Below are 22,678 nucleotides of genomic sequence, written 5' to 3' on the forward strand. Positions count from 1 at the left end.
TTTATTGAAATGATGCCACAAGGAAGCAGCAAATATCTCGGACCAATTTTCAAATGACAACCCAAGCGTTTTTAGTTAAACCCATGAAGCCAAGATGGTAACGGAGACGGAGTTTGACATCTCCAAACCGCTGGTTCCTCTTTTCAGCTGGATCCACTCTGGTCCCCCTTCTCCCCACAGTCCTCAGGGCCTTGTGTCATGCCGACATCAGGAGGTCCAGTCGGACCTTTGCTACCTGCAACACTGAACCCGGTCCGCCTGGGCCTCCTGCCGTCGCGTTAACCTCATCTTCCCTGCGTCCAACGCTGGAGCTGACTGCGTGGACTAGCAGCCGCTGTTCCTCCGGGCGTACGCCTGCCCACCCAGCGAGTGCTCCATCTCCTGGAACCGCATGTTGGACACGGAGATGGCGGACGGTCCTCTTTCCTTGAAACCGGCCTTGAGGTAGAAGGGCACCAGGAAGTCCTCGCAAATCAGCAGAGCCCGGCGGAGGCCTGGCACGCAGCGCAGGTACTGCAGGTAGCGCCACAAGAGGATGGAGCCCTTGCCTTGCTGGCGACAGTGGCGGTGCACCGACAGCACATGCATGTGCACGGTGGGGGAGTGCGGGAAATGCTGAGTCATGGCCTCCTGGGGAAATGAAAGAGTACAGAGAGGCAACCATTAGGTCAAATATCCAATGGGGCAAAATTCGCAAGCCGTCCGAGCGGGTTTGTCGGTAACTCTGTGGTCTGCATGTCCCGCCGCGCGTCGCTCTTCACAAAGGGTTTTCATACCTGCGAGAGCTTCTCCTTGTCCCAGCCAGAGCCGATGATGAAAGCCACGAGCTGCCCTTCCTCAAGCCAGCCCAGAGACAGCTCAGGGCACTGAGCCAGGAAGTTAAGCACCTCATCCAGGGTGAGTGGACACTCTCCAGACACAGAGACAAACGCTGCGGGGGGGACACATGTGTTTAAACCGTGTTAAAACCATGGCAGTAAGATGGTAACGAACACGTATGACTGTTCCATTTTATACAAATACACACAAAAAGACAGTCTTGGTTCTTACTGGATTTTAATTCGTGCTGTAATAAATAACTTGACTTGCCTTCCCTCTCGATCTCAAACACACTGATGGCGTCCTGCGGCGTGAGGTTCCTGAACTCGCTGGCGGGCAGCGTGTGCCGTCGGTGTCGCAGAGGGCCTCCGACAGGCGCTTTCGGGAAGGTCGGCTTGAGGAACGGTGAACCGGCGAGCTGCTGTGTCATGGTGCCTCGCCAACACGACGCCGATTATACCGGTGGGATCGTAATGTAACTTAACTTCAGCTGAGCCACGTGTCCGTCCTGCTCCCTCCTCTCCCTCCTCGCCCCGCGGGCGCCTTAAAGTAGGATGGATGTGCACGTGGCTCCAAATCCCCGGCTTTTAAATCAGACGTTATGTTTGCGTGGTATTTATTCTGAAGATGTTAACATCAACCATTTGTTTGCTCTGTTTCCTAAAACTGAGTGAAGACGTCTGTGGTGTTTTTCAGATGATAACGATGAGGATCTTGCAGGCGATCTGGATTTAGACCTGACGGTTAAAGCAGAGTAATTCTATTACTGTTCACCCTCATGAGGCAGTAAAACTTGTTGAGATATGGTGACGGATTAGGAGTCTTTATAAGTCTTTATTTAGCTTATCTACTGTGTATTGCCACATGCACCAACTCTAAACTCAGGTATGTGTTTTTCAGGGTGGGGCTGAGTGAAGGCGGTGAGAATGGATGTGGTGATACGCATGTTTTCTTTTGGAGATTAAGGGCATGTGGGCAAATGCATCTGCGATGAGGGTGGAGATTTGTGTGGCTCGCTGCCTCGCTGAGGTTTAGCACAAGCTAATTGAATGAGGGAGCTTCCCCTTTATTCAGACCAAAGTCGTGGTTTTGTGGAAAGACGATCCTAAAGCTCCGTTATTCAACCTCAGCTCAATCTTTCATTTGTTTTTTTGAGGTTGTGCAAGTAAATAATGGTTTAACGCTGCATTCCTAGATGCATTCAATATCTCCACAGAAATGTAAATAATGGATGTTGGCAGTTGTTTTAAGTGGTCTAGATTATTGTTTCAACCCACTGCTTCCTTTGGCCTTCATTCCAGTGATTAATGGGCAAATCTCCCACGTTGTCTGGACAGCTGGCCAATCACAAGTGTGAGAACATTTCGGCCTGTGAGATCATCGGATATTGGAGGTAAGCATTTGGACGTTTGTCCAGTGATTAATTCACTTTTTCTGAGCGGCAACTCTCTCAATCTTTGTGGCATGAGAGATGACGGCCAGTCTGGAATAACCGAATGAATGAGCAGGTTTAGTTCCCAGAATTCCAGCAACACGTTTTATTTTCAGGTAAGCTGATTGATTTAAAAAGAGTTTAGGAAAGGAGACTGAAACGTTACATGTATGCAGTGTAACCGCCCCCTCTGACCCCCTCTAAAGCGTAAATACCATAATCTCACTTACAGAACATGCACCGTACACACATACACTTGTATTTCTTTCACTGTATTATGTTTTTACAAGCAAACTTGAGGCCACAGAGTAACTTAAAACTCTTAAAATTGTATACTGTTGTACACCTGTTGGTCCAGCTGAGCAGAGAGCAACAGTTCACCGATACGGAGGAAGAATGTAACGCTTGAAATCTAAAACCATGGGAATCCTTCCTCAAAGGAATAGTTGCAAAACGGCAGGTTGAGAACACTTTATCGTCAGCTCCTTACAGCATATACAGTGTAATAGCTTCACAATGAGGCCGAATGCATCGGAAAAGGTTCCCAAACAATTAAAGACGTACCTTTTTAATTTTTTAACAGGATTCAAGAAGTTAAATGACAGGTAAATCTTAAAATGGGCATTTTCTAATGTTTAATGCCAAAAAATAATTTTGTAGAAATGTGGAATAAGTCTTTAAAACATAGTTTACAATATCAAGAAAGTAACAAAAAAGCATGTTAAAAAAGTTGTAGTGTAGCATATAAAACCAAAACAAAATATAACATGTGGATAAAAGTCACAGTCTAACATGGTGAAAAGATAAAAATAATATTAGAGAATATAAAGTCTTGTTTAAAGAAAGCTTTCATAATAGTTTGGAAATTGTTCAGTAAGTCCTAAAAAATAAATAAGTTGTGATAGATCGCAAAACAACTGATAGTGAAGTGCTGAATATTTGTTCTTTATTGTGATACACATGCTGCTATACACACAAGGAGAAACAGTATTGATTCTACAGACGGCCACCAACCACCTGCGGTGGAGGGATCCTGGATACCAGGTTAATAGTGGTCAGAACAGGAACAGGAAGGCACAGTATTAAGTTCAAATGGCACAGAAGAGAAGGGGGAAAAGACTAAATAACCATGGTACTTAAAAGTTTACTACAAATTCACATGCAAATGCCAGCCCGATTATTAAAATGCCATGTTTGCAATTATTGCATTGGATGTGGTCCTTCCGCTCAAACATCCACTTCAACCTAAGTAGTACGATTAAATGCATAATTAATAAATGGCCATAAGATAGTAAAGAGTTCAATTTCATAATGCAACAACTATGAGAGGAGACATTTTTCCAATAGCATGAAGTTTGCGATAGAAAAAAGGCGGCTCTATACATCAGCATTAAAATCCTACGGGAGGAAAACGGTTTGATATTGTAGCATTTGTACAAACACTAATGTCCGATGCAACAAGCGGGCAGCCATAACGATTCAAGGCACAGAGATCTATTTGCACGTGAAGGACCATGTTATGTAGATTTATCGCAGCCACACAAACACCACACACGCACTTTTTTTCGCAGCTACGCCACATAAGCAGACAGAAAACGACCGCACGGACATCTGTGACATCTACAGCGAGCTGGCTGAGCAACAAAGGTGAGTCAGCTGCTTGTTGCAGGCGTTTGATATCTTTGAGTTTAGCTGTTAGGCTGTGAATCTGTAGCTCTTAATGATTATCCCATGTGCATGTTAACTGAATCTATTCTTTTCCACGCAATATGCAAGAATACAATTTGGAGGTAACTACACAAGATTCTAGTACATTATATCACGTCATTAAAATAAAATAAAAACAAAGCGTAAACTCATCTCGTTGTGTTTTTAAGGAATGGAATCAAATGATTTGCCGGAATGCAAAAATCACTTGAAATGAACAAATCAGCCTTACTGTAAAAATAAGTTCCCACATCATTAATGTATTTCACTGATGAATACGATATCTAGACAAACTGTATTTATAAATTCTTATGAAGTTAGTGTTTGATAAAGTTGATTTAAAGCAAGTGTGCTTAAAACCACCATGACAGGTGGGAATGTTACTGTGGAATCCACAAAACGAGACCACAACTCTTAATGAAATGTTTTCTAAGCCAGGGAGGGATCTTATCGGTCGGTACCAAGAACATCTCTGCGGAAGTAAAAATTCATTTTGTAAAGCCTGAACCTTTTTAGTCCTGGTGGACTTTCTTTCCGGGCCGGTTGTCGGCTCTGAACAGTCCAGCAGAAGACTGGGCGGTGGGGCACGAGGAAACAGGAGGGACCGGGGGATCCGTTCTGATGTTTGCCAGGGTGGAGGACGGATCAGAGTCAGGGGTTGAGGAGCTCATCTTCCATGTGAAGGCTGCTTGTGGGACACAGGAGAGGCTGGCTGGAGCTGTTTGTGCTCTGACTTTTCAGGCTTTCCGTTGACTCGGATGACCCTAAAGAGGAGGAAGCGATGAATAAGCGGCGCGGCTCAAAGTCAACATTCCAGTCAAGACTTAAATAGAGCTCAAATAGAGACGCACATAAGAAGTGCTGCTTATTCCCGATTAAGACGGCTCCATCACAAGAAGTCGCTACGACACGATGACCTGTGGGATCTTTTGTTTTCTAGCTGGGACAGATGTCAATGGATCTATTTGGGGGGGGAGCAATGGAACTCACACGCAGAGAAGCAGAGCGGAGAGGAAAGCCTACATACCACAGTTATTCCGCCATACCAATAGAGCAGGAATCAGGACCTAGAGCTGCCCAAAGTGAGGCGGTACGAAGGGACAAGTCGGCAGGGAACAGACGAGCGTTCGGAAACAGAGAGGCACAACAGCACACCGGTTAGATGCAAAGCACAGAGGTGCAGTCTCAGAAGAGAGACGTGAGAGGACTAGAAAGGTTGCAGTTGATCACGCCGTCAACTTCAGAGACTGCTTTCAGCGTTGATCCAATTTGCTCTAAAATGGCTGAAAACGCATGTTTGAACTTGATATGGCTTTATAAGCGTCCTTCCTTTCTTCCTCTCACCTGGCAGGGACAAGACGCCCGCGGGCTCGCTCTCCGTTTTGGTCAAGCTGCTGTGTTCACTGCTGCAGTCCTGTAGGTGGTCTCCTCCAGAATGCATCCTGTCCTCTAGATCGCCCCACAGAGTAAAACGTAAATCAGTCCGACACTCGAAGGCCGAAATACGCTCTCCTGGTGTCGGATAATTAAGTGTCCACCGACTGCCAAACTCACCGTCATCGGGAGACAGAGATTCAGCCACGTCCTCGGTGGCGGTTGCCTGAATAAAGAAGGAGGGAATAGAACTGGTCAGAGCTCTTATTTTTGTAGCAGTTTAGACGTCGGTTGATGCAGCGGGGGTTTACGTCAGTGGGGGCGGGACTGCTGGACAGCTGCGTGTGTGGCTGAGCGTCGGACACCTCAGACAGCTTCTCTTCGTCTTCTTCCTGGATGGGGGAGGATGGAGATCTGAGGGTGCTGGGAAATGACAACAGAAAATAATGAATACAGAATAATGAGTAGAACAGGTAATTCAATCAATCACAATTTCACTAATTACTCAACCTCCTAAAAAAATGTGGTAGTGCCTTGAAATAAAAAAACTGACGCAGTCTAATGTAAAGTACTGTTACAGATACAAACATGCATAGGATCTCATTTCAAGTCCATACCTGATTTCTTGCACTAAGCTGTTTGTGTGCATGTAAACTGTACCTGTCAGGTGACTTGCTGACTTTGCCTTTCTGCAGACTTCCATCACTTAGATGCTCCGGGGAGCTCAGCTGCCTGCCTTCTCCACCCGGACCCCCGGAGAAGTTGATGTCATCGTAGAGGGGGGCAGGTGGGATGGCAGGAGACACCGACTGCAGCCCATTCAGAGCCTCTAGCAGGGAGATTGGTTCGAAGCCGGGAGGAACCGAGTCGGTGCTCTGCAGAGGGGCAGAGATACAGACGGATTCATAACCAGCACTCGCCTTTCAACCGCGGCAGTTTCTGAACTAGCTGCTGGATGACGTGATTTAAAGGTTGCAGAGTGGCTCATGCAACGTTTCATTGATATGTGGTTTGCCACTGCTTAACTAAGCCAGTGTCTTTAACACTGAAGCAGAAGCAGCAGTCAGTTTATTTTGACGAGGCTAAGCTAAGCTCATGACTTAGAAATACTGTTATTTTTATAATATGTCATGAGTGAATACAATTCCGGTGGCATACTATGACTTTTTTCATAATCCCTGCTTTCCATACATACTGTACTTTATGATTCTTTGTGCAATTTGTATTTGGCGTTTTATGACATGCTACTCTCATGACCAAACAACTACTCATGACTTTTTAAATACTATAAGGAATATATGGCATGTTTATAATGACATTTTTGGGAGATTTTCATAACATACTACATGATGACGCGTGTGTGACACATACTATATTTATGTGACACTTTTTATGACACGCTATGACCGCCCAGTTTCCCTTTGATGTTTCTACACATCTCAGTCAACTGGATGTGATTACACACAGACGAACATGAGACCTACCGAGTGCTCGTCGTGGTCCATAGTCTGAGCCAGAACGGGGCTGAAGGACACCGGCGAGAGAGCACCAGGCTTTTTCCTCACGGCTCTGATCTGCAGCAAGGCTCTGAAGGCTGTGAGACCAACGGACTCGCATTAAACACAGTAAAATGCAATGTGGAAACTACCACTATAATAGCATGAATGAAGGACCACGGAGAGCAGAACATGAACAGAATGCAACACTTCGTACGCAGCCTGCAGATGGGGCAGTTGTTGGCCTGGTAACGCAGGGTGTCGGCGCAGGAGTTGCAGAGACACAGATGTCTGCAGGGCAGGATGAGCGTATCTCGCAGGTCCGACAGACAGACGACGCACTCGTTGCTGTTGTCACTGTTTTCATCATCGGAGGGCTGAAGAAGGAGAACAAAATGAAATCAAAAGTAATATGTAAAAAAACATTCAATAACGTTTTACAGCACTGTGGTTGATGAATAGAAGTCCACTGAAACCTTGGTTTCCTGGTTGTTTTTGTTCTCAATCCCATAGATCTCCTGTAAGAGGTAGCTCACACGGTCCACCTGAGAAGATCAAGTGACAAAAACCAGAAGGAATGCAAAATCATGTAAGGAGAAAAAAAACAGTAGAATACCATATAACGTGTGATAAAGAGCTGTGCTTAATGGGTCAAGGAATTGTTACTTCCTCAAGGAGTAAGCCAAAAATAACTGCTCTATAATAATCTAAATAAGAAAATGTATAAACGTACAATTTGCTTCTGCTTCAGAGGCTTGACGGAGAAACTGCCGTCAACGTGCTGGAGATCAAACAAAAACATGTTTTAGCTAAAAACGTTTTTTTAAATTCAAATTGGATGTTATTTAGAATCATACGTACTCTTTCAAACGCTGCCAAAAGTACGTGAGCATGTCCGAGGCAATCTTAAGAAGAACACAGTTATTAGAAACGTTTTTCCAAATCTTAATTCAAGCAGCTGCTAACAGTGACGCTGTTGGTGACCTACCGTCCCCTTCGTCCACAACAGCTTGGATCACCATAGGAAACACACCCCGGTCAAGGTCAAAGTTCAGCTTTAACGGAAAGGATACACATAAAATGACTTTCCTCGTTATTTGAGCCGAAGCATATTCTTGCATCACAATCACATCTGAAATTATTTGTATCAAATCATTTCAATAGTTTACCTGATTAAGTGAAGTCAAAAAATGTTGATAAGAGCAATAAGAAATAGGTTTATGTACTTACGTCTTCCTCTTTCCACTCGGTGAGATCTATTTTAAAAGACGGCATGGAGAACTGCTGGCTCACGCCTCGCTTGTAATGCACAGTTTCAGACACCAGCGATGGATTCTTTGCGCTGTATCTGCACACACGGTGTTACAAAGGGAACTCGGTTTTTACTAACTGGGGGGGGGTCACATTAAGACAGTTATCTGTAATTTATCATCTTCAAGCACTCAATACATTCATCGGTGTCACTAGACAAGAAGGAAATAAAGGAAAGTGAATTGAATGGCACCACCGTCGCTGTATCTGACGCGTCATCTTTCGTCTCATCCTACCGTAACAGATGAACAGCTGCTTTCATCGTCTCCATGGTGATCGGAAGCTGCTAATAACCCACTGCATCTATTCCAGTCGATTTGCTCTCATGCTTGACTTTCACGAGCCAAAAAAACAGAGTTTAAATGTTTCTGGCACGTGGTTTTCCACAAAGATAATGCTTCTTTGTTCAAGTCTGAACAATAGAGCCTCTCAAACATCGGCAGATGTGGCCTACGTGTGTTTCATGAGTGGAGTCAGATGTGACGTCTCAAATTCAATAATAGACTAAATAATAATCAGATTCCATTAGTTATGATTTACGTAACACTTCAGCCTGTGTGCTACTAAAAGCTAAAGCTTCACCCGACTCGCTCCCATAAAAGATGATTGTGGGGATTTAAATCTTACACTGCCATGCCGTTGGAGAATTCCTCAAATGCTTGGCAGTAGAGGGTGATGGCCACCCGAGCGTCAGCGTCAAAGGTGAACTCCACACCATACTGAACCTTTGTTTTTTCACCTTCCTCCACCGGGGCGTCAGAGTCATCTTTATACCTACAGATACAAGTTTTGAAACGTTTGGTTGCAGCAATGGAACGAATCTATGTTCAAACAGCCGTTTGATTACCAGTTACCTGACCAGTCGCAGAGAGTCCTTTCTAATGTTGACCAGACTCCTCAGGGTTTTCACCGGCTCGTGGGGTGCCGGCGTCACATATGGAAACTGTCATAATAAAAACAATACGGAGGATGAGATGTGATTTGTAACGATCAACCGTGGCTCACTAATCGTATCGCTGACACAAACTGCTTCATGTGAGTTTCAAAGCTGTTCTCAGATGATTGAAGCAGCTCGTGTGAGGAAAAATCTGGTTGTTGTTTTTTTTGTTTACCTGCACTGGCCTGTTTCCAAGAAAGTTCAGGTCCATGTTCTCTCCAAAAAGATATCCCTCTGGATGGGGGGTGTCAAATTTCTCCCCCCCCATAAAGAAGTGGCTCGCAAAATAATTCCCTGAAGACAAGAAAAAGAAAAACAAGACACAAACATTAAAAGGCGACATCATACAGGGACATTTCTGTCGGTCATTGTAACCGACGTCTACACGTATATACAGTCACTTATAGAAATGATCTGCCTGTAAACACGGTTTTATAGCTGTACAACACCATGACATTGACAGTGTGCACTTGCTGTGGCCGTAAACCACTTGTTGTCTTTGAGTGTCGGCAGAACTGGTCGCTGAGCTCGTTTCTTCAACACTTTGAAGAAAAGTCCGACCATTAAGTTCGGGTGTTCGGGAACACAAAGCTGTAATGTGGTAATAAACCAATGTGCGTCACTCTGACAGTCCCGAATAACGAGCGATCGGGACATCCAGCTTTCATGCTTGATTGTCGAAGTCAATACGTGTTGTAAACACCGGCTGGTGATACGACAACAGAAAATGATCGATCGTCGACGTTGGAGTCAAGCTGGCTGACGTTAACGTGTGCTTTCGTTTAATATTGCCTGAGAAGATACGTGACAGTGGTCGACGCGGACTCAACCAAAAGCACTGCCGACTACTTACCCGATTTGGGAGGAAATCGATAGGCCGAGTTGGCCTGGATGTCGATATCCTCAACACCAGCGATTCTGCGACTCAGGACGGACCCCATCTTTCTCTCCCGGGATCGCCGATGTTAGCTAGCTAGCTAGCAGCTTGGCAGCTAACAGCGCGTTAGCTCTCCAATTCCCGCTTTCTTCAGAAGGACACTAAGGTGTAAAAACATGTAATCGACCGAGTACAAATGCTTTCGTCAATGTAACATGTAGCAGGTTAAGTTGGTGCTGCGGATAAAGATGCTAACCGGAAACGAAAGGAGGAGACGGCTGTTGTTTTTGCCCGAGATGAGCTTCGGCGAAAACGAGTGGATCTGATTGGTTGTCTCCGAGCGATGCAGAAACCCGGGGCGTTCGCTTCGTGTGTTGGGACCGCCCGGCGGGGAGGGGTCGGGCCAAGTGCGTCACTCGTTGTTACTTCTACGCAAGGTAGATGATAATACAAATAAAAGTAGAGCAAAAATAAAAGCGACTAAAGGCGAAAGTAGAGTATGTTGGCACATACGTCTGTATGGGAGATAAATAGGTGTATGTTAGCTTCTATGTAGAAATAATCCCACAAGTTTGTGTCCTCAACTAGACGTGTCAGACAGTTAAATGTAAACGTAGCCAGTACCAGGATTGTGTGCCTCCCTCTAGCGGACACAGTGAAGAGCTGCAGCACGATATGAATCAAATCAGCATTAATGCAGAATGTTTACATTTCCGGTTTCAGAATAAAGTAAACAATCGGCATTTATACAAAGCCAATATAACACAGGGTTCTGCAGTAAAACCTATAGACTATAGTGTATATATGTTATATTCAACAAACCCCAGCGCAAAAGCTTTACTTGCACTGGTTGTAGTTCTCTATGTGCCATTGTATGATTGATATCACTCCAGATGTTGAATAAAGGAGACTGACTGCGTCCTTGTTTGGACAACACTGATAGATAGATAGATAGATACTTTATTGATCCCTCAAGAGGGAAATTTTGGTATCACAGCAGCATGTACAGGGAAGAAAATCGAATAAAAGGGTACACATTATATAGTAGTTGTAGAGTGTTATTGCACTGGGCAGGAATAATCTCCTGTATCGGTCCCTGTGACAGCGGAGCTGAAGGAGTCTGTTGGAGAACGTGCTCTGCTGTCCCTGTAGCAGGTGGTGGAGGGGCTGGTCAGGATTATCCAAAATGGATAACAGTTTCTTCTGTGTGGACACCGAAGAATAATAAATTCCAGCATAAAAATGTCTGAGCAATACTGGTGCTAATCCTGTTATTCATAATAAACATTTAATAATATGTTGTACTTTGATTATAGTTGTACCAACGTAGTTAGTAACATGGTGTTGCATTTTCCCTCACCAAATTGGTACAAAGGCAGATATATTTATATAAATTTCGGCTTCTTCAGTTTAGTTCTTCATTTCAATTGAGTTGGACTGTAATGGGTAAAATGTTGGAGAACTTTTCTAAGTAACAAGTGTGAACACGATGATTATGCTGTATTGTGGACAGTACCATCCTACTAGCTGTAACTACGAGAGAACAATAATCGAAACTTAATATTTAGTTATTTTTATTTGTTACATTAGTTTGAAAATATAAACCGAAAATGTTTCCACAGTTTTAGTTCTTTCTGAACGCTAACTTGATTCATTTAGCACTGCAGTTACCCAATGTGTCCGCTAGATGGAAAGACAAACCAAAGATTCTATAGAATTCTGACATATTACAAGAATAAACTGCTAATATACAAGTTGAGATAAATACAGCGTAACTGCATTCCCAAAGAAGAACTGCAAACACTCCGGGTTGATATGATTATAATTGTTATTTATATATGTATAATTAATTATTTGTTGATTATTACAGGATTCATCGATCATACGATCATCTAATGTTAAGCAGTCGGCCAGATAGAGACGTTAAAGTCAGCGTTAATGCACAAATACTTTCATACAGCATTTCCGGAAAGCACTTTCAAAATAAACATGATTTTTTTTGTATGATATGTTTACTTGATATGTATGGACAACATAGGTAACGTTTCAACAGACCAATAAATTAAAAAAAACACAAAAAACATTTTACTTGTCGTGTTTTACAATCCTAGCCTTTCTCGTTGGAGTAACTTTACATAATTACATGACACATTTGTGACTTGTCATCTCGTATTGATTGTTTGTGTGTTTTTTAGACACCCCCTCCAGCCCCCCTCCTTGTGTGTGTGTGTGTGTGTGTGCGTGTGTCATTAATGACGTGGAGCGTAAATCCGCCTGAACGGATGTTGACCCTCGCCATCAGAATCCCAACTTGCCGACGTCAAACAGCTTCATCTGACGTTGAAGCGCCGGCGGGCCCGACTCTCTCCGGACCAGGTAGCTTCTCCTCCAGCTGCTCCGTCGAACACACGCTTTTAAAACCCGACAAAAAGGCGCATTTGTTTCAGTAACATGTTTATTTTCCCGGCGTCATCTTCCTCCTCCTGCTCCGTGTGTTGTTTCTGGGTGAACGGCGGCGCTAGCTAGCTTAACGACAGTTAGCAAACACGCTTCGATTTGGCTGTAAAAAAAACAACAACAACAACAACGACAACATTTTCTTCCAAGTTAGCGAACGTAGAGCAGCTGGAGACGAGCAAAGACCCGCTGTTGGTTCTTTTACCTGTTTTAACGTGACCTTTGCCGCAATCAGGTGAGCTGAAACATGACGCGACCTGCCAATTAGCCGACACTTAACGGCGCCATTATTCACCGCATCGGTGCCAGAAACGACCCTCGATTTAACGGGAAACTCCGTTTAGTCTCCGCGGCTTTCTGCTGGCCGCCGTTACGTAACGCGGGTATTCGTGGGTTAGTTGTGCAAGTGGCGTTGAGCTGGATTATCTGCGCGAAGGATTAGAAAAACAACAGCTAGCTAGTTGGTTAGCTGAGGTGCGTTAGCGGGGATTTCAGGAGAAATGCTAACGGTGGTTGTTGTTGTTAGTGTTGTTGTTGTTGTCTGTACGTACAGGAATTAAGCGCTACTCAGTTGCGTTTTTGTTGACATGACTTCAGGGGTCAGAATGTAAAGTGATTTAAGTGACATCATCCATATTATTGTGATCTAACTTCAGGTTTTCATCAGATTTCAGGTGGTGGCCAGATTCCTTTGGTGGAGTCTCTTTCCCCAGTTGCAGGTAAACGATCAGTAACCTTTTAAAGTTATTTGTTGATCTGTTGACAGATGCAAACTGAAATAACCTGGTTACTTTGAACTATTTTCTGCCTCCACTGACACGTTTAAATGCCACATGTGTGTCACACTGTGCTCTCTACATGTCATCACAGTACAATCATTAGTTTCATCGTACTTGTATCAGACGGAGCACCAATGGAAAGGGACGTTAAACCGTCAATTTTCCAACACAAAGTATCTTAAAACTTGCGTTCTGTGTGATCAGCTAGTTGAGCCGCGTACTCCATCAGGTTGCTTGGGGAGGAGGAATGAGCCTCTGAAGGTGTTTTTCTTTCCTGACAGATTAAAAGTCCACAGCGGAATTCTGCTGATCGCTCCGTGTCCGACCCGGTTTCCCCTTTTACAGACATCCGGCCAGCATGTCCAGTGACCCCCCTCCTCCGTACCCCGGGGGTCCCAGCGCCCCGCTCCTCGAGGAGAAGAATGGGCAACCAGGTAATACAACTCAACGCGCAACGTTAATGTGCTTTTTTTTAAATGTTCATGCTCAACAGTAACCACGGAGACTCAAAAGTAAGCAATCTAGAAAAAGCTCACTGGGAGGAAACGCGCTCCGATCGAGCTGATAAAACAAGCACATTCAGCGGTGTGGTGGTTAAAGTTTGGTCTCATGTTGTTTTTAGTCTGAAATCTTCACCTGAGAAGCCGCGGATGAAGCAGAGCGCTGAGGCTCTAATGGGATAAATGTAACACGCAGCTGCCGCCTTCTTAAAGCAGCCTGCAAGAGCAAAAGTGTCGTCCAATTTGAAATTGTTTCCTTGTAAGCTGAAGTCCTCCGGCCTCTTGATTTCCCACATTTCTCCTGCAGTAACGGCTCCCGGGGCCAACGCTCCTATACAAGGACAGCCGCTGCCTCCAGACTACGGCCCTCCGCCCTACGAGGCCACGCACCCCGGCTTCCTTCCCCCACATGTCCCTGGAGACGGGCCCATGCCGATGCATCCACTACAACCAGGTGCAGCTGACGCAAACAAACACGCTCACGCTCTATTTTCCGATTGAGCAACATTAGCTTTTATTTGGAGCCGTGCTTTTGGCCATTTGAAATGCACTAAATTCAACATACAGCCTATTGATCTATGTCTTAATCCATATGCGATGGAGTATGTTACGTGTCGCTTACCTCTGTGCAGGTGGCCCCTACCCGCTTCCGCCCGGTCAGTTTCCTCTCCCGATGCCAGGACAGATGGGCCCTTGTCCCGGTCAGTTTGTCCACATGGGGGGTCACACGGCGACCGTCCTGTCTCCCCCTGGAGCCGCCACCACTGTGACCGTCCTGCAGGGGGAAATGTTCCAGACCTCGCCGGTGCAGACGGTGTGTCCGCACTGTCAGCAGGCGATCGTAACCCGCATCTCCCACGATGTCGGCCTCATGAACTCGCTCTTCTGCCTCTTCTGCTTCTTCGTGGGGTAAGTGGCACAAAACGTCCCGGGTGCTGGGCCGTGTTCTCGGGGCAGAACCTCCCAAGTTGACAATCGCAACCTAAATATATGAATCTAAACTGATGAACGTTTAAAATAAACGTATTAAAAGCTACTGAGGGACTAATGGGTGCGCGCCATGCGTCTCGGGTCAGTGTGGCGTTGATACCTCCCAACACCGTGTGCTCTTCCTTATTTGCAGGTGCGATCTGGGCTGCTGCTTGATTCCCTGTCTGATCGATGACCTGAAGGATGTGACACACAGCTGCCCGTACTGTAAGGGCTACATCTACACATACAAGCGCATATGCTAACCACCGACCGCCGTACGCTAGAGACATGTACATGCACACGCGTGCTCCCACAGCTCCTCCTGCTGGTAATGACAGCCCCCCCCCATTTTGCAAAGTGTTGTGTATCCCTCTAGAATAGTGCAGTTTTCTCATTAGTTAATACCTTCTGTAAATACCGTTCAGCATACTTTCATCTATTAATATGCATTCGAAATGTAGAAATCTCACCAAACTACAGAAGTAGTTAAAGACACACAAATGAAGAGGCAGCAGTAAGGAACTCTGTAGAAAAGACTTGTTACACACGTTAACGGGGTTAAACCCCCCCCCCCCCCCCCTTAATGACAGATTAATCTAGCAAAAGCTGTGAAAATGATCACTATTTATTTAAATGAATCTGTGAAGTGTATTGAGTTCTAACATTCTGGGTTAGCCTTATTGTTTTGTATTTATTTTAAATACTTAATCCACTATTTTCACAAGTTTATCACGAACTGTGAAGGTTTCTGTCCATGTCGGATAATTTTATTCTAACTGACTTCGTTTTCCTTCTGATCGTTCTCCCTTGTTGAATGTGAGCAAACTAACGAACCATTTTCTGCTAATTGAACTGATATATTTGCTTTTTTGGGAATGCCCAAGATTGATGTTACCTGCTATATTTATTTGTCTTCTGAGCTTCAGACTAGTTACAAATTGTTGAGTGATTTACGTTACCGCCCTCTGTCCATGATGTACTTCATTTTGATAATAAAGCCACGATTTGCACTTTAAGTTGGAATTTAATTTCCCCAGCTGATTCATTCACGTTAACGACCAAGCGGAGAGATTCAGGCTTTAAGGACTTGCATTTTCATCTCATGACCAGCAGTAAATCATTTCAGTAGATTTAAAGCCGAGCTACCACACGGTGACGCCGTCATTAGCACGTCCCGTTGTTCAGCCTGTAACCCTCCCAATATGGCATCAGCCCGTTAAGATGCATGTTGGATAATACTGATGTCTTTTGGCCAATGCTACAAAGTGACCTCTCTGCTAGGAATAAGCTTCAGAATAAATGATTGTATCAAACATTGTGATTCCATCGAGTTTACTACCAACAAGGAGACAACCATCGTACGGCCACCGCAGCATGTCCAATCTGCAGCTCGCCGCCACTCGAAGGGCAGTTTGTCTGCATGAGCCACACATCGGGAACAGATAAAATCTCACCGGCTACTTTCTTGACTCTATGCATTTGATTTAATTTCTTCTTGAGGCTAATTAAACTGTGCAAGAAGGTACATTTTAAGTTGAAGGATTGCATTGAACTTTCAACACAAAGTACTGTATGCCATTGTTGTGGATGACGCTGGTCTGAATTGCTCTCTGTCTGTGAAATGTATAACTATGCGAGTCAAAACTTGTTTGACGGTTGTATACAGGTATTATTTTATCAATAAAAAATCAGAACATGACTTTTCTTTGAAAAATCTATTTTAATATTTTCTTTTGAAAATGAACTGTTTGTATGATCCACAAACTCAAAAAAAAACTGGAGATTTATTCCGCTGGGCCTCAAGTTTCCATAACCAGCAAGAATGCATTAAATAAAGTATCTTTGCCACATAAGCCTTAAATACGATGTGATTTTCAGAGAGCGAAGGTGTCAGTCTCTCCATCGGTGGCCACACTGGGCCTGGCAACATTTGTAGAAAGTGGTCATTGGTTCATCAGCCGATCTGGTCTGAATCTGCATGAAATATGCTCGAAGATGTCCACACTTTGGACAGGTTTCTGGAAACATGTACAAGAAGTAAGTGTCAGCTTGCAATCACAAGGAATAGTTGCATTTCTCATCTATAAGATGAGTCATGATAAAAAATGATGCAAGAATATTCTCCAAGAAAAACTAATCCAGATCTCTGTGTTTCTTAGAAATCAACTGGATCAAGTCCTTTCCACACTTGATGAATCCAATGAGATTATTTGGGTCTGAAGTTATTAGAATGTTAAACTAACATTTAAACACAGCAACACGCTATGCATTGGACATTTGTTATTGTAGTTTCACAATGTTTTATGAACCATGAAACTTATCATTTTAAATAGATCTTAAAGTAGACCGCTGTAAAAATACATGACGCGGCATCAATTTATTTATAATTCAAATATTAAGCATAAATAGAAAGGCAAAACAAATGCACAGATGTCATAAAAGATCTAGTGATTCAGTTTGACGTTATTTAAAAACTAGAGGTATGAGAATCACTAACATGGGCGACAAGGCTGAAGAATAATACAAAGCACTGACATTATACAACCAACAAAGAACTGATTTGTTACCTGGAGTGGAGTCCACGTTCTCCCAAGCTGCAGCTCCACCGAGAACATCGTCCACCTCCTTCAGCTTAGGATATTTTCTGTTATTAACCTGCAGAAGACAAAAGTAAGTCAAGCGGCAACAGCTTATTTGTACACTGAACGTGGACAACAACATAGAATCACACTGAAGTCACGTGATCAACAAAACTCACCTTTCGTGTGATGTTGTGTACATACGGACAGGTATTGCAGGCGAATCTCATGCACTTCTGTCCTTCCTCTACAATTAAGACGTTTCCGCAGGTCGGACAAAACAAAAGCATGTTAACCGGGATTATTTTATGTATTTAAGTAACCAAAATATACAACCAAAGGAACCCAGGAACTCGATTAGTTAGCAAACTGTTCTCCCGTCTGTTCACTGTTTGGTGCGTGTGGAGAAGCGGAAGTGGCTCCTGAGAGACGGTGCTACTCTTTTCATCGTCCGGTGGGAAACAAAACATTAAGGAAAGACGTGTTTGTATGTTTATTTAAAACCACGACCCAAAATCCTGTCACCACTGAATAATACACCCCCCCCCCCCCCCCAATCGATGTGTTCTTTTGAAAATACTAGCGTGTGTATGTGCGTCCACTGCGGGGGTCGGGGGAACTAATTATACCGAGCTGCGGTTGCCTCCCGGTCAGTGATATTCACTGCACACGTGGTTTGTTTACTTCATGGCTTTCTTCAGTGAAATAGTTTCACCGTCAGCTGGTTGAGTATCGAGCTGTAGGTGTTGGTGGAAGATGGAGAACCAGATTCAGGACTCTGTTGGAGGAGGACCCCCTGTAAAGGACGAAGAGGAGGACAACCGGAGCCGGACGGAGGAGGAAGAGGAGGACAACCAGCGCCGGGCGGAGGAGGAAGAGGAGGAAGATGAGGAGGCTCTTCCTCACTCAGAGATCCTAGATATTTTTGAGGAGGGACTCGCTCGACTTGTGCAAGACCCTTTACTCTGTGATCTGCCCATTCAGGTGTGATGGATCGGTCGGTAGCACATTAATACCAATTGTGATGGGAAGGTAGACATGTTACATTTACACGCAGCAAAAAAAGCTGCTCATTGTATATGTACTCACACACACACACACACACACACACACACACACACACACACGTTATTTGCATACACACATAACGTCCGTGGACGTTGTACAATGCATTACAGTAAGCCCTACAAAACGTATGTAGGAAGCAGAAAAGACTCCTGATTTGTAGCTATGAACGTTTTCCTAAAACCTGATCATCTCCATCTTCAGGTGACCCTGGAGGAGGTGAACTCTCAGATTGCTTTGGAATACGGCCAAGCGATGACTGTGAGGGTTTTAAAGGCAGACGGAGAGATAATGCGTGAGTCTTGGTTTAGTTGTTTCATTTTGAACCTGTGTTGCGCAACCTGCACACCGTTTTCCGATCACATTGTCCTTTTGTATTTTATTTCATCTCACGCCACGATTATTCAAGTGATTATTTTTTGATAAAATGTTCCCCCCTCAGCCATAGTGGTGGTGCAAAATGCTACTGTGCTTGACCTGAAGAAGGCCGTTCGCAGGTTCATGGAGCTGAAACAACAACGTGAAGGTGGAGTTAAACACATCAGCTGGTAAATACACTCGCAAACACCCGATGACACGAAGGGGATTTCAAATGAAATGGCCAAACCGATTGCAACTGTGCGCCTCCTCTCTTTCACAGGAGATATGTTTGGAGAACTTATCAGTTGATATTTCAAGGGGAAAAGCTTGAAGATGACAAGATGAGACTTAAAGAGTAAGTGCGGAAAAATCACTTTCTTCACTTGCGACGCTGTTCTCGTCACTGTTTGACTGTATTTTTCATATCTTCAGCTACGGGATCAGGAACAGAGACGAGGTGACGTTTATGAAGAGACTCAGGAAAAAATGAGAACGTTTCTCATGTCAGGAAAATGCACCAGTTTCCGTTTGTTCCGGTTCTACTCGCCCCGCAGACTGGAAATGACTCACAAAGTACTGATCATGTTTTAGAGCACATCTCAAAAAGGCTCCATGTAAATAAGATATTTGAGGACTGTCAATCCCCACTTTACTGGGCGTGATTTACCGGTGTGTTGTAGTTTTGTATACTTGTCCGCAAACATTAAAACATTACAGTATTTTATTCATGTGGTGGTTGTGTTTTACTTGCATCTCAACAAGCGCATTCAGTTACATTTCCAGCGAGGGAAGTTGTAACCCAAAGATTTGAATATTTGCGGCTATAAGTGAACGCTACTGTCCGTGTTGGCCTAGTTTGAATGCTGCCTGGACTTGATCCACTGGGAGCTGCTGAGTAAATACGGTAATGCACATCTTTTCTCTTTAGCTGAATCGATTTAATACAGTTAAAAAAGCGACTTCATGGAGCCAGTGTGTATATCACATGTTTGAGTAATGTTAATAATTAATGATTTCAGCATTTTATCTAGTCTAAATTGTTATTGTGGGTACTTTAGCTCACTTGAACCAGAATTTGGTTAATAGATTTCTACTTTTTCCAAAGATTTTTTTTTTTTAGGAAAAGCAGAGATGAAGTTGAAAATTCATAAAACTTGATATAAACATAGTAAAGATTGTGTGGACACTCATTAAGAGTTTTATTTTAATCTATTGATCTTTAATGGTTATAACTAGTTTGTTGCATATCAACATTGCTGACCACCTACTCACCATTTTGGCAAAATACTGTAATATAATACAGCAGATAACATATCAGGAATCACTACAAAAGGCCTTTCTATTACATATGGTGGATTGTAAAAAAAATAATGAAACTTGTCGCTGGTTGACATTAAATATAGCAGAGTGGTTTGGAAAAAACTGTTTATGAATCTAAATACTTGTACCTTTTATTTTGAGAAGATATCCCTCAACAAAAAATGTGGTCACATATCAATATGATTTTATCAAAACTTATTTAGCTTTACAGTTTATTCTGGGACGTTTCACTGAGGAAGCTTCTCCCTGAGAGGAACACGCATTCACACAGGCATTCACAACTGGAAGCTGCCCAGTGTAACCAGTCTGATCTGCTGGCAATGAGCAGCTCCTCTATAGCAGTAGGATATAGGGCCTTGCTCAAGGGCATCCGCCGTTTCTCCACCTTTCTCCTGCCAGACCTTAATGTTGCTTCCCAAACTCCCTTTGCCTACATTTAGGCCCCAGTATGGAACATTTTGCCCACAGGTCAACCAAATGTCAAACCAAAAACAAAAACAAAGAAAACACTGCCTTTCTTTTCAGCATCCACCATGTTGCCTTCAGACAAAGAGCTTGAAAAGATTGTGACCGAGATGAACCATCTTTCACTCAAGAGACAACAACTTCTGGAGAGGAAAAAGATCCAGTGCATCTTCCAGGAGATGAGGAATCGTGCAGAGTTCAGACAAACAGGTATGAGAGAGCGTTAAACACCTTCCCAACAAGTAATGACACATATTTGCATCATGGAAATAAACGTTGTCTTTTGCATATTATATTTTGACACTGTGGTCTCATTTGTATGCTCTTCTTTTCTGCCAGAGGTGGCAGCCTCAACTCTGCACGACAGCATAGATGACCAACTGGAACAACTGGCAGAAAGGGAGGCAGAGCTCCAAAGAAGCCGTGACCGAATCCTGCGTGCCAGAGACACAAAGAATGGCAAGAGTCCAAATTTACCGGCAGACAATTATTACTTCAGCATGCTTTGTTTTTGTGACCGGCTTATTCTTCTTTGTTAGAGGCTGGTCCCGCCTCCTGTCAGATAGTTTCTGATGTTCCTGGCGTTCCTGGCGGCTCTATTTTCTATGTTGAGAGTCCACCGAATATCCCTGGTGAGTCGCTAATACGCAGAAGAACGTTTTGACAGCAAGTAAAAATAATAAATGTGCAAATTGCAGAATTTCAAACTTCAAGTTCCTGAAACTTGAATTTAGGTACAGTACTTTAGTAATTTAACTTACGTTACATTAATGATGAAATGTAAATAAATGCAGACATTTTATTTTATTGACACTACCTGGATATTTTTAATCACAATGGATGTGAACCTCCTTTACTTAGAAATTTAAGTTCTCCCTGTTTTCGAGGGAAAAGCCAAGCTGACATCCTCCTGTTGTCTAACAGCCCCGACAGTGATTCTGGATGTGGAGCAGCTTCCCCATTGTCCATGCAGGACGCAGTGTCCAGAGTGCAAGCAGTACATCATAACGGAGACCTTCACCTCCGTCAGCAGCGTCACCTGGCTGGTGTGCTTCATGGCGGCGATGGTTGGGTAGGAAACCGTTCCCTCCCCAATATAATCACACCTCGATGTTTCGACCTGTGCAGCTGGTTTTTACTGTCACTCATGTGTTGTCCAGTTGGGTCAACTCAATGAATTTGCTCCTGTTACTTCTTCTGCAGCTGCGTGGCGGGTTGTTGCCTCATTCCCTTCTGCATGGATTCGTTCAAATCCACCACACACAGATGTCCCAAGTGTCGCACAGCGTTTAAGACTGTAAAAAAGCTCTGAGAGAAAAACTGCCGGTCGAGACATGGAGCTCAGACGGAAAGGGAATCCGACAAGAGCCAAGTAGAGTTTTCCTCTGCTGTTTGCATTCACTACCGTCACAATACTGCATTTCAATGGTTGAAGGGTAATGTTTGTTAATATTCACTTTGGTTTTAAAGCAGCACGTGGCGGAAGGAACATGTGGTGCAATGCAATCTTCCTGTATGTAATTGTCTATCATAGAATCATTTTATGAGCTGTTTGTATCAAATTTACCGTCACATTTAAAATTCTAGCTGCTTAACTTTGAGTAGAAGTGGACAACACAGAATTTTAGACGTTGTTGCCAAAAATGGTTGTCTTCTCAAATTCCCCAATGTCAAAATTTGAGATGTTGTTATTTTTACTGCACTTGACTGTTGACATTTTGCTTAGAGGTCAAATATAAAGAGAGAAAAGTGGATGTAGAGTTGCTGTATGTGTGTGTGGAAACACACCGTGCTCCCTGAGATAATAAATACTTTACCTTTAAGACACCAGTTTGGACAAAGTTTCATTGCACGTGATGCATTGCAGTGTTGATTGGTGCTCGATGACCCGGAGAGGCCTCTGGTACTTCTGGGGTTCCGTTGTAACCAGTGGACATCAGTGCCCATACTCCTTCTCTGAGCGCTGCTCGCCGTTTACGGTCCGATAAGCAACTTGAGATGCGAGACTAGAGGCGAAGCCGAGAGATGAAGTGCAAATTTGAAACAAACAAAAAGCCAATTTCATAGTCAGAATCGCTGGTCAGGTTTTGGGATTACATATTCACCAATGCGTTTGAGCTTTAAATTTCCACATTGACCGTTAACCTGCACTCAACCAAAACCTGCTCAAATGTGATTGTTCAATATTTGAAATGAGGCGGTAATGTGCTGGCAGTAAGAAAAATCCC

General features: G+C 43.7%; 6 protein-coding genes across 10 annotated transcripts; 3 read left to right on the forward strand and 3 right to left on the reverse strand.

The window, feature by feature from the left end:
* Window positions 1-207: 207 nt before the first annotated feature.
* aanat2 (arylalkylamine N-acetyltransferase 2) lies at window positions 208-1,385 on the reverse strand. The gene is made up of 3 exons (XM_040190812.2): window positions 1,090-1,385; window positions 777-931; window positions 208-630 (listed from the first exon to the last, which is right to left on the reverse strand). Exons 1-3 carry the CDS (start codon window positions 1,247-1,249, stop codon window positions 325-327), a joined length of 621 nt encoding a protein of 206 aa, XP_040046746.2. The 5' UTR covers window positions 1,250-1,385; the 3' UTR covers window positions 208-324.
* A 1,790-nt stretch (window positions 1,386-3,175) lies between these two features.
* Window positions 3,176-10,305, reverse strand: mgrn1b (mahogunin, ring finger 1b). Of its 2 annotated transcripts, XM_040190810.2 has the most exons (17): window positions 9,930-10,277; window positions 9,252-9,370; window positions 8,994-9,082; window positions 8,767-8,913; window positions 8,059-8,176; window positions 7,817-7,883; window positions 7,690-7,733; window positions 7,562-7,609; window positions 7,305-7,373; window positions 7,046-7,205; window positions 6,817-6,926; window positions 5,993-6,207; window positions 5,644-5,755; window positions 5,513-5,558; window positions 5,303-5,407; window positions 4,986-5,031; window positions 3,176-4,722 (listed from the first exon to the last, which is right to left on the reverse strand). In XM_040190810.2, the coding sequence occupies exons 1-16, from the start codon at window positions 10,015-10,017 to the stop codon at window positions 4,991-4,993; spliced, it is 1,578 nt and encodes a 525-aa protein (XP_040046744.2). In that variant the 5' UTR covers window positions 10,018-10,277; the 3' UTR covers window positions 3,176-4,722; window positions 4,986-4,990. The 2 variants fall into 2 exon arrangements, with proteins under 2 accessions (XP_040046744.2, XP_040046742.2); XM_040190808.2 differs by lacking the exon at window positions 4,986-5,031 and having other exon boundaries at window positions 9,930-10,305.
* Window positions 10,306-12,092: 1,787 nt separating this feature from the next.
* Window positions 12,093-16,360, forward strand: cdip1 (cell death-inducing p53 target 1). 4 transcript variants are annotated; one of them, XM_040191441.2, is made up of 6 exons: window positions 12,093-12,329; window positions 13,078-13,129; window positions 13,471-13,623; window positions 13,997-14,143; window positions 14,322-14,598; window positions 14,813-16,360. In XM_040191441.2, exons 3-6 carry the CDS (start codon window positions 13,548-13,550, stop codon window positions 14,922-14,924), a joined length of 612 nt encoding a protein of 203 aa, XP_040047375.1. In that variant the 5' UTR covers window positions 12,093-12,329; window positions 13,078-13,129; window positions 13,471-13,547; the 3' UTR covers window positions 14,925-16,360. The 4 variants fall into 4 exon arrangements, with proteins under 4 accessions (XP_040047375.1, XP_040047374.2, XP_040047376.1 ...); XM_040191440.2 differs by having other exon boundaries at window positions 12,178-12,329; window positions 13,535-13,623; XM_040191442.2 differs by having other exon boundaries at window positions 12,189-12,645.
* A 1-nt stretch (window position 16,361) lies between these two features.
* Window positions 16,362-17,525, reverse strand: polr3k (polymerase (RNA) III (DNA directed) polypeptide K; the record flags this gene model as incomplete). The annotated part of the gene is made up of 3 exons (XM_078084044.1): window positions 16,362-16,679; window positions 17,229-17,316; window positions 17,445-17,525. Coding segments are annotated over 3 exons (297 nt in total), but the record flags the coding sequence as incomplete, so codon positions are not given.
* A 164-nt stretch (window positions 17,526-17,689) lies between these two features.
* Window positions 17,690-19,389, forward strand: snrnp25 (small nuclear ribonucleoprotein 25). The gene is made up of 5 exons (XM_040191445.2): window positions 17,690-18,224; window positions 18,510-18,600; window positions 18,748-18,853; window positions 18,946-19,020; window positions 19,098-19,389. The coding sequence occupies exons 1-5, from the start codon at window positions 17,997-17,999 to the stop codon at window positions 19,153-19,155; spliced, it is 558 nt and encodes a 185-aa protein (XP_040047379.1). The 5' UTR covers window positions 17,690-17,996; the 3' UTR covers window positions 19,156-19,389.
* An 87-nt stretch (window positions 19,390-19,476) lies between these two features.
* On the forward strand, window positions 19,477-22,270 carry LOC120828097 (cell death-inducing p53-target protein 1-like). Its single transcript, XM_040191444.2, has 6 exons — window positions 19,477-19,569; window positions 20,511-20,660; window positions 20,790-20,909; window positions 20,990-21,082; window positions 21,375-21,522; window positions 21,654-22,270. Exons 2-6 carry the CDS (start codon window positions 20,519-20,521, stop codon window positions 21,760-21,762), a joined length of 612 nt encoding a protein of 203 aa, XP_040047378.2. The 5' UTR covers window positions 19,477-19,569; window positions 20,511-20,518; the 3' UTR covers window positions 21,763-22,270.
* The last annotated feature ends 408 nt before the right edge of the window (window positions 22,271-22,678 follow it).

Source organism: Gasterosteus aculeatus, chromosome 11 (assembly GCF_964276395.1).
Source record: "Gasterosteus aculeatus chromosome 11, fGasAcu3.hap1.1, whole genome shotgun sequence".
Lineage (NCBI taxonomy): Eukaryota > Metazoa > Chordata > Actinopteri > Perciformes > Gasterosteidae > Gasterosteus > Gasterosteus aculeatus.